Source organism: Hydra vulgaris, chromosome 12 (assembly GCF_038396675.1).
Source record: "Hydra vulgaris chromosome 12, alternate assembly HydraT2T_AEP".
In the NCBI taxonomy this organism is placed as follows: domain Eukaryota; kingdom Metazoa; phylum Cnidaria; class Hydrozoa; order Anthoathecata; family Hydridae; genus Hydra; species Hydra vulgaris.
Genome location: NC_088931.1, coordinates 40,692,501 through 40,703,689, shown reverse-complemented (window position 1 = coordinate 40,703,689; position 11,189 = coordinate 40,692,501). Strand labels below are relative to the sequence as shown.

At 30.5% G+C, this 11,189-nt stretch overlaps 1 protein-coding gene across 1 annotated transcript; it reads left to right on the top strand.

Annotated features, from left to right (window-relative positions):
- Positions 1-355: 355 nt before the first annotated feature.
- LOC136088732 (uncharacterized) lies at positions 356-4,336 on the top strand. The gene is made up of 3 exons (XM_065813248.1): positions 356-2,142; positions 2,285-2,517; positions 2,640-4,336. Exons 2-3 carry the CDS (start codon positions 2,374-2,376, stop codon positions 3,825-3,827), a joined length of 1,332 nt encoding a protein of 443 aa, XP_065669320.1. The 5' UTR covers positions 356-2,142; positions 2,285-2,373; the 3' UTR covers positions 3,828-4,336.
- The last annotated feature ends 6,853 nt before the right edge of the window (positions 4,337-11,189 follow it).

The following is an 11,189-nucleotide window of genomic DNA, read 5'->3' as shown; positions in this document are numbered from 1 at the left end:
TTTAAGTTATTTGATCACGAGGCCCTAATCTCATGTGCAAACACAACCTTAAAATATCGCATAACGTATTATTTGATGTCACAATATTTTTTATATCTATGCAAACAAACTTTATTGCATTTTTTTTAGTGCATTTGGGAAGTTTATTAAATAAGGTAGGTAAGCAGAAATGTTACTTTATTAAGTTGTAAACTTAATTTATCTTTTAAAAATTGCATTTTATTAATTTAACGACATGTAAGTTATAACTACTTAGTTCCCTAATGTGGAATGCCAGGAAAAGAGCTTATTTAGAATGTTTTATATTGAAGAACTATGATTAATATTGTTCTTTACGTTTGTTTGTTTTTTTCAGAAAAATGCCAAAGAAAAATATCAAAGAACATTAGTAGGACCAGGAAAGTATGCAGCAAGCAGTAAATATCGTAATTAATAAAAATATTGGGTTTCTAGCAGCATTAAAAAGATTTCCAGTTTTTCCGAAAACTTTGTTTTGATACTGTGAGCAGAAGAAAAAAAATTGGTGATGTTAAGAGGAGCGAATAAGGACAAACATCTGTTTGAGTGAAGCTCTTGAGAAGACAATATCTTCTTGTTATGGATAAAACCTTATTTGGGTTAACCTGACAAGACACGAGGCACATTGCATTTCAACTTGCAAAGCAGAATAATCTTCCTTGTCCATTTTCAATTTTACCTGAAACAGCTGATAAATATCGGTGAGACAATTTTTAAGACGTCACGCAGGCGAAATAAGTGCTAGGAAACTTATAGATACAGCAGTAGTTAAAGCCATTTTCAATACGAATGAACAAAAAAATGAAGATGAGATGTTTTTAATCTATTGGAAACATTATTGGACACTCACACTGTTTTGACAGCGCACATTTTCAATGTGGATGAGACTGGCTTTTGTAACGTTCAGTCAACACATCAATAATCGTTTATGATTTTTCCTAGATAGAATGCTAATGTCTAGCCTCAGAATGGTTGCTTTATTAGGATTCGTATTCGACTACCACCTGTCAGGGTGGAATCAGATAGACATATTTACAGCTTGGTTTTGTCATTTCACAGAAACAGCTTGCCCAATGCTAATAAAATCACGTCCTACTCATTATAGACCTTCATCATACCCACACTAAGAATTTAGGTGTAGTTGTATCTGTTAGGAGCAGTTTTTACCGCCCCATACTAAACACAAACTGCAACCCCTGAATAAATCTATTATGGACGCATTAAAGCATTTCTATAACGAAAAACTTAGTAGCTTTTCTCGATTCTTTTTCTTAAGCTCCGAATGTTCTTTATTTTGTATAAATGATTTTATCGATGAAGAAGCTACCCAGTAAACACGCTTTAGTTGGTCCAACTGACGGATCCAGTATTGGCTATAGTTGGCTAACAGTTGGCATTCCGTGCCAACCATTAATCGACTGTATACAAGAGATTTGATTAATAGGTGAAAAAAATGTGCTTGGTAAAATTTTTTTTGTTTTAATGAAGTTTAAGTTGAGCTAAAATGATTTTAAATATTAGTATATTTAATTAAAAATTTTTTTGCAACGCCATCTTTATCACTTACATTTTTATACAAATTAAAGATTGCCGCACTTACGCAAAGTAAACAAATGTTATAATTGTGTTGGAAAAAGAAAGTTTTGTGGACGAAAAATAATGTTTTCAAACAAGCGTAAAACACGAAATTGCACAAAAAGCAAGTTTGGTGGAAGTCCTAACCCTCTTCCAAATACAGAACCACCCACAAACAGACAGATTATTCAAGATTTTTATTTTCTTAACAATACTTATCCAAGTTATTGCTTTAGCGTAATTCTAAAACTGATAGCTGAAAAAGTAATCATGATTTGGAAAAAAGTTAACACTCGGCTACCATTAATGTCCACATATTGTGTCGAAAAAAAAGTTGGAGTACTTCTAAACATATCCAGGTTAATTAACCGAAGAAAATGCCAAGTATTAACAGAAAAAAACACTTCTAAAAAATTGGATAGGCTTTTTGATATCAGTTCCTGCATATGTGACCTTAAAGTTGTACTTTGTAATGATAAAAATATCAAATGTAGTCAAAATAATTGTCCTAATACTCATATTTTATGCACATGTAGTCCAGATAAAAAAGTACTATGTTATTTTTTAATAATAGATAAATAAAATAAAAGTTTTTTTTAAATAAAATGAACACAAGTATATTACTAGAGTGATAAAGTTTAATACAATGAAATTCATATGCAATTTCTCAATATTATCAAATAATATTTAGGTTCCTGTAGAAGAAAGGTTATTTTAAAAAACCAGAGAGATAAGTCAGGTCCTAAAGGATCATTTCAACTTGGCTCAGTTGATTGTGAAATGTCTAGAAAAGGATCTTTAAAGAAACATAAAACTGAACATAAAAATATGGAACAATCATTACAACAAGAAACATTTAATTTACTTCCAGAAATAGTATTATCAGAATCTGATTCAGAATCTGTTATTTCTAGCTCAAGTGAGGTAATTAACTAATAAATCGAAATTTAGTTCATTGTTACATTTTTTAAATTTACTTTCTTTTTAACATATCACTTTTTTATATAAAATTTTTTTGTTAATTAACTTTATAACTTTTCTTTTAGATATGGGAGCCTGCAAGAAGTCCATCAGGAATTTACAATCTTTGGAAGTTTCCAAAGTTTGCTATTGAGTTGATCAGAAACGATATAGGAAGTTCGATTGGAGCTGCATTAGGAAATGCTCTTTTGCTCGATCTATCAGGACTGTTTAATGATCCAGCAATTATATCAAGTTTAGTTTTAGACAAATCCAAAATAGACAGACAAAAAAAGTCAGTTAAAGTATTGTCAGACTTAAAATCCTTTGAAAATAACAGAGAGTTTGTTTGCCTTGGTGTTGATGGTAAAATTGATAATGAAACTTTAGTTATAAGAGAAATAAAAAGAGAAGATGGTGAGGTTGTGTTAAAGAGATCAACAGAGAAAGAACATCACATGACTGTGACTAAAGAACTTCTCCCTAACCTTTACAGTGGGGAGTATCTTACTCACAAAGTTTTACCTCTTGTTGGAGCAACAGGAAAAAAGCAAGCTCAGTGCCTATACGAAGTTCTTGAAGAGTATGATTCTTTAAACACTCCAAAAGCAGTTTTGGCAGACAATACTTCCACAAACACAGGTCATAAAGCAGGAATGGTTGTGGAGTTAGAGAAAAAACTAGGACGAAAACTTCAGACTATAGGCTGCAATCTTCATCAAAATGAGCTTCCCTTTAGATCTTTGTTTAAAAAAATTGATGGAGTAACTAATTCACCAAACCATTTTGCTGGACCTTTAGGTAAAATGGCAAATATCAATAATGAGCTTAATTTAGTTGTTAATTTTGGTGTTATTAAGTCTCCAATTATTGTTTTAGAAAAAGAAATTTTAGATGATTTAAGTAGTGACCAGAGGCTTTTATATGAATATTGCATTGCAATTGCCACTGGAAATATGAGTGTTAAATATTCAAGTTGGAAAATTGGTCCCCTTAATCATTCTCGTTGGTTAACATTGGCAATACGGTTGATGTCTTTATATGTCCGAGTACTAGTTCCTGATTCTAAATTAATTATTTTGGTAACCTATATTGTCCAAGTCTATGTTCCTACATGGTTCCTCCATCAAAAGAGCAATAAGTTACACGAAGCTCCATCAATTATATACTTTATGATTAACCAAATCAAGCTCCAAGGAAAAGAGGTGCAAGATATTTGCTTAGCAAACTTAAGGTTCAATACTTTTTGCCTACTTCCTGAGAATATTTTGTAATCAATGTTAAAGTCAGAGGAAATATATATAAGATCAATAGCAATGCAGAGATTACTTGATATTAGAAATCGTAAAAAAGATGGCCAAGTTATAAACAGAATTAATAAAATTCCAGAAATTAACATTGATGCTCATATATGGTATGAGCTCATAAACATTTTTGATGAAGACATAGATGAACCAGCAACAACTCAAGATATTACTGATGAAGAGATAGTAGGAAAGTTATTATCTGGAGAAAAAGTTGACCTCCCAGGTCTTCCTTCACATTCACAGAGTGTTAAGAGATCTGTACAAATTGTTTCCATGGCTTCTCGTACTGTTTTTGGAAAGGAAGCACGTCATAAGCATATTTTAGCAAAAATTCTAAGCAAAAAGCATAGAAAGAGTTTTATGTCTAAACGTTATTACGGTGAGACATATGATGATATTTTTTGTTAATTTAAAAACTAATTTATTGCTACTTGTACATGTAAAATTAAACTTTAATAAAAATGTATAATAATTTTTGAGTTAGTCATTACCTCGCGTGGTTCTTAATAAATAAAAAGATCTGAATGCAATTTTTTTTATGGAATCTTTTATATAATTTAAAATTTTGACAGTTATTTCAAAGGTTTTTAATAATCGTTATTAAAATTTAACTTATTGGATAAATTTAACTTATCTGAAATAATTAAGATAGTTTTCTATTTTACAAATATTCTATTATATAACCCAGGCGTCGGCAATCTATTTAAGGTTGAGAGGTTTTTCATTAAATAGTTAAAATAAATATTCATTAAATAATTTTAAAAAAAGAGCCGCAGGATTACAGTTTTAGACCCCTGATATAACCATTAAACAAATTTTCAACATTTTAAATTTGCGTTTTTTTTATAAAATCCGGACCAGAATTTACAAAAGAATTTTGTTAAAGTATGAATATCTAACTTAGAAAAAAAATATATTTTTTTTGACTTAGAGTACTTTATTTTGTTTTTCTTTATTTCTAAGTAACTGTCAGTCCTTTTGCTTTTTATTTATTTTATTTTGATAGGTTTTTCATTAAATAGTTAAAATAAATATAAATTAGTTGGGTCGTGAATTTATAATACAATGCCGCAGTAAATGTTGCGCGGAAAGCCTTAGGACCCAACTTCAAAGCTAAAATCGCTCATGAAGAAACTATTTTAATTTCATAAAATTTTCCAGGATGTGTTTTTGGACTGTTTAGAAATTATCTCCATAATGCCAAACACTGAAATCGAAAAAAAGTTGTAATTCGACCTGCCCTAATATATATGTATGTATATATACAGGGTGTGCCAGAAAAAGTGGCACTGTATTTTTAGAAGTTTTTTTAAATTGCAAAAATGTTAGAAATGTTATTTTTTGTTCCTTTTTGCTAGATTTTAGTGTTACACACTGTGTTGCATCATATAGGTGTTTATGCTATGGTAATGATGGTATTGTATTTAAGATTAATGTTATATTTGAATGGTTTATTGCACTTAAGAATAACATGCGAAAAAGCAAACAAGATTTGGTTGCAGTTGATGCTATTTATCTAGAAAAGCACTGGGGTGCAATTCGCGTTTGTAAATTCTTTGCAAATAAAAATTGGAGTATTCAATCAATAAATCAATGTGTATTACAATGTATTCGACAGACAGGTGTTGCCGATAGACGAATTGGTAGTGGGAGGCGCACATTCATCTGTTTGTAGAATTGTTAAATCTTTGAATTTAAAGGTTTTCAAAAGACAACGTGTTGAGAAGCTGACTGAGCTGAATTTATTTTAACTAGCAGATGAGGGAGGGCGGGAAGCGGGGAGGGGGCGGGGGGTACTGAAGGATATTAAATATTCGTTTTTATAAGCCAATAATAATTATTATTAAAAAATTTATGTGATTTTTCTATACAATGATTTTGTGATATAAGTACTAATATTACATTTATAAAGTATCAATGTAAAAAAAACATTTATTATATATTAAATCAATAATACATGTTTTTTGCTCAGTCCAATCATATTATTACATTTTTAAAAAGCTTTATATCACATAATAATATAATATATTGCTTTTTTATGTATTTAGAGTATAGGGTAATTCCATGTCAATTGAGCCAGAAAATTTCAAAAATGTGACCATACATCTCAGATTTTGCTGATTTTTATACAGTTGAGAGTATTTAGTAAAACAAGAAACTCTTGAAAGTATTAGCTTCTAGCTCCAAGAGGATCCTGAAATATGATCATTTTACTTTCAACTGATCTTGGCCAGGCCCCTCGTCCTCTCAGAATTATGACCTTTGTTTAAAGGTTCTAAGTCACATAGCTTTAAAAATATTTGATATTTTGACTTAAATTTTGTACATGGCTATTTTCAGGGTTGAAGAATCCGATGAAATAATCAATATTATAAAAAAATATTTTTAAGTGCATGTGCAGCCGTGGCGCAGTGGTTAGAGCGCTTGCTTTATAAGCAGGAGATCCAGGTTCGAAACGAGCTATAGACAAATTTTCGCGTCACGGTAAGGAAGGAGGCGTGAACTTCCCGGTTAAATGCACTTCCGCGGTGTTCTGTGACAAGACTTCTTGGGGCACCATAAAAAAAAAAAAAGTACCTGTAATTATCAATTTAAATAAATTTAGGCAATTGTTTATATACCTGATTTTGATGCTCAAAAACCCACGTGGCCTTGATATCAAAAAAAAATTTTTTACACATTATTCTAAATTTTATGATTTTTCACAAAACATAAGAATTTTGATCTGCAAGTATATGGATTTCCATATATGGATAACGGGGCACAGGCCCCATTTTTTTGTAGCGGAATCTTGCAATACATTTTGCACTACTTTTCAGACTAGCTAGAGCTGTGAAAATTTCTGTATTTATATAGTGTCGATAAACGAGCAAAATTAAAAAAGAGCCCAAGAAACTAGGGGAGGGGGCTGGGGGCATGTGCCCCACTATTTTGAGCAGAATCTTTAGATGAATTTTTCACTATCTTCCAGACAAGCTGCAGCTCTGAAACTTTCAGCATTTGTGTAGTCCTGATGAACATGCGTTAAAATTGTTTCAGATCAGACGACCAGATGGTCCATGGGGCTGGGGCACCTGGGACCATGCCCCACTCTCATAAAAAAATTTTTTTTTTTTTTTTAAACACATAAATGTCTTAAATTTAAGATAACTTTGAAAATATTGTATTCAAAAATTTTTATTGCTTTATACTTGTTCCGTTTTACTTCATTATTTACAAAATAAAATACAAAAAAAAGAAAGTCAAGATAATGTTAAGGTTAGCTTAGATGCATCGACGATCAAAGTATAAAAACGTCCATTTTTTATTACAGGTGCATCAATTATACAAGTTATGTTGGTAATTGGCATCCAACACTCATCTACTCTAGATGGCCAAAAAAGTTTATTAAAAGGACTGTGCGGGTGCATAAACATTACCATAACATCTTGCTCTATATTATCAATTTCATTGATCATATCAATCCAATCAAACACATCATATTTATACATAATGAATTCACCCAATTTCAAGGCATCAATGTTAATTTGCTGATCATTTTGAGAACTTTGAATACCAGAAAAAGAAAAAATGCCTGTCATATGAACATCTTCACTTGTTTGTTTAAAGCTAATAGTATTTATAGATTCTGGTTTAAATTGATGATAGCTGCTAGTTCCAGGAATTGTTCTACTTAGCTCAAAACATGTTTTCAAAGTTGTGCGCAATTCTGTCAGTCTTTCTTTTTCAATCTTGAAAAAAATAATCCCTTTAATATTGTTAGTACAGTAGTCAAACATTTTGTTACAATTCATTATTTGGTCATTTATGGGCCTTTATAGACTTGCTTTTGTAGTTAATCGTTTTACAGTGCCACCAATACCATCACATGGTGACTTACCATGACTTGTAGCAAAAAATGTTCACTCTGCATCAATGTCAAAATCATTTTTATGGAGACAGATATTGTAAAGGTTTTTGTGATTTTTATACTGTGCAGCACAACCATCAGAAAAATAAAGAATCTTTGAAATTTTAGGATGATATTCTTTTAAATAGTTAACTATTTGTGTTTGAACTTCATACACAAAACCAGTGTCATGCTCATTATTTTCTGACATGAAGCAAAACGATTTTTCTTCAAGTTAGTCATTTTCGTTTAATAAATAGAGGGCAACGGGGTGCAATGTGCATTGACTTTTGCACCAATTGTAACTTTGGATTTCATCTTGAATCACAAAAGCAAAGTTTTCTGCAAAGTCACCTAAGACAATATGACAGTCTTTTGCTAAATTTTCCTTTTGTTGCTTTAGGTATCTTGCTTGACATTTTGCAATGTAAGAATGAGCTGTTAACTTATTTATTGCCTCTGATAACATCAATTTGTATTCTTCCATTGTTGTTGTCTGCCATTGTTGTTGCCATTGTTGTTGATCAATGTTGTTCTGTCTGTTTTCTGCCCCTGATTGAATGACACTTCCTCGTCATTGTCAATTAGTTGTGCATCCAGAAACTTCTTTAAAGAAACTATACCTGGACAGTTCAGACATCAATGAACCATGCACTCGTTACTTGTTACATCACAAACAACTTTTGTCATCAGATCTTTGTAAGTACATTTTATTTTGTATTTTATATAGCATTGGTCAAGAGTATTGCATTTTGATGGAGGGTACATACACAAACAGAATGAGTGCCTGATGCTCCAATAGTTATACACCATTTTGGTCTTAAACTGCAAAACTTAGAAAATCCAATAACTTCTTGAGGATATTTAGTTTTAAAAGAAGCATAAAGTTCTTTAAGATTACATAAAATAAGGCGATTTTGCACGTGTTGTTTTCTACCAATACTTACATAATCTTTTTTACCAGGCATCTGTCTAGTAAATTCGTCATCATGGTATACATTGTTAACTCTATTTAATGTTATTTCTGAAAATATTTTTCCTTTCTTAGTGCCTGGAACTGAAAAAATCCCACTTATTTTCTTTAGTTTGCGCGCTTCTTTAATTTGGTATATAGTGACGTTGAAATATCTTGCAGCAAAATTTCTTGACCAAGACTCGGGTGTAAATGTTAACAACTGAATTTTAGTTTTTTGGTCAGAATCAATTAACTTTTCTTTTATTTCTGCTGTTAGTTTGTCTAGATCATCGCGTTTACTTTTGTCAATAATTTTCATATGAGGAATTTTATGTTTCAGTTCTTCATCCCTAACATTATATACTTTTGAAATATGCTCTTCATACTTTGACATTGTTTTTATAACTTTACTTTTAGCAACAGATTACCACTGATGCTTTGGAATGCCATGAAGTTTTATGGGGGATACACCTATTGTTTCCAAACTAACATTTAATGCATCTCGTGACTTTTCAGAAGTACCACATGAAATAGATTCTTAAAGTTCACAATTATCTTGTTCATGAAATTTACTGATTATAGCATCAAAGCAGCTCTGACAAAGTTGATATCCAGGCACAACATTTGGAAAATTAATTCTCAATTGTTTTGCCATGTCTAATGTTATTACATGACTCCCTGAAATAAAAAGAACAATTTTATTTTAGTAATTACCTATCAATATGAAAATTATTTGTACTTATTACAATATATAATGCATAACCAGATCAGCTTTTTTTCAAACTTTTATAAACTACAGTCGACTCTCGATATCTCGAACACTAAAGGGACCGGAAAAAAAGTTCGAGATATCGAGAGTTCGAGATATCAAGAAAAGGGTTGAAAATAAATAAAATTGCCCGACTTAAATAAAATTGCTGACCTAAAAATAGGAACAGAATACTTGAATTTTAATTACACGTTTAAAAAACTAAATAAATTAAATAAAAACAGATACATGTTATTTGTTTATATTAAAATTGAACAAGATTTGACAAAATTTAACTGACCTTTCTTTCCAATTATGAAACCAACAATCAGATGCTTTAAAATCCAACTCTCCTAATGCTTCTGCGAATTTTAGTGCCTTTTCTTTTAACAATATTTACCTTTAATTGCTTTTCTTTTTGATTTATGCTTGTCCAATAAATTACAACATTTTGTGTGCTTCTTTTCAAAGTGTGTATCAAAAATCTTTTCATGATGAAGGTAGATTGTTAAAATTTTATCATCTGTTATTCTAGATCTCCAAATAAATTCTTCTCTAGCATCTTCTCTATAGCAATCAAATTGCTTTAAATCAATCTTTCTACAATAACTTAGTTTATGACAAGTATCATTTAACTTTTTTCCAAAATCACATGAATCCATTCTTACTGTAACACTAAAAACAATTTGAGATTAATTAAAAATGAGAAACCAATAGTAATTAATTTAATGAAAGCAACTTAAGCAATCACCATGGTAATACAAAACTAAACAGTGATTGATTTCTTTTATCTTACTTTGACAAAAAGAAAGTTTCCTTTCCACAAAGTTTAATTATACTCAATTTGTTAATGTTAAAAATGTTAATGATGACTTTAATAGGTAACAAATTTCTTCTATACAAGTGTAATGACTGGATGTTTTTTGTTTCTGTTAACAACTTGCTGTTACCATTTTAGAATTTGAAAAATATATTATTCTTTTTTAATTCAAATTTTAAATTATACAAAATAAAATTCTGTTAAAATCATTACTTTAGACTGTTTTTAATCTTATACATGCAAATCAAAATTCTTATAAACATTAAGTTTCTTACAACATTTTAAGAAAGATTATTGAACATAGAATGATCAAAACCAAATGGAACAAATATAAATAACAAAAATTTGGGAAGCAATTTTATCAAAGAAATGTTTAACGTTGTTAAAAATGAAAATCTAAAAAAAAAATTCGAAGACAATAGTTTTAAAGTTATCTTAAATAAGTTTAAAAAAAAAAAATTTTTTTTGAGAAAAAAAGTGGGGCATAGTCCCAGGTGCCTCAGCCCCATGGACTATCTGGTCGTCTGACCTGAAACAATTTTAACGCATGTTCATGGGGACTACACAAATGCTGAAAGTTTCAGAGCTGCAGCTTGTCTGGAAGATAGTGAAAAATTCATCTCAAGATTCTGCTCAAAAAAGTGGAGCACATGCCCCCAGCCCCCTCCCCTAGTGTCTTGGGCCTTTTTTTAATTTTGAAAAGCTCGTTTATCGACACTATATAAATACAGAAATTTTCATAGCTTTAGCTAGTCTGAAAGGTAGTGCAAAATGTATTGCAAGATTCCACTACAAAAAAGTGGGGCCTGTACCCCGTTATCCATATATAGAAATCCATACACTTGCAGATCAAAATTCTTATGTTTTGTGAAAAATCATAAAATTTAGAATAATGTTTTTTTTTTGATATCATCAAG

Bases quoted from the DNA above. Each gene is read 5' to 3' on its own strand.
- LOC136088732 (XM_065813248.1), top strand. From the start codon at position 2,374: ATGTCTAGAAAAGGATCTTTAAAGAAACATAAAACTGAACATAAAAAT. The intron at 2,518-2,639 runs GTAATTAACTAA...CTTTTCTTTTAG, and splicing joins TTATTTCTAGCTCAAGTGAG to ATATGGGAGCCTGCAAGAAG.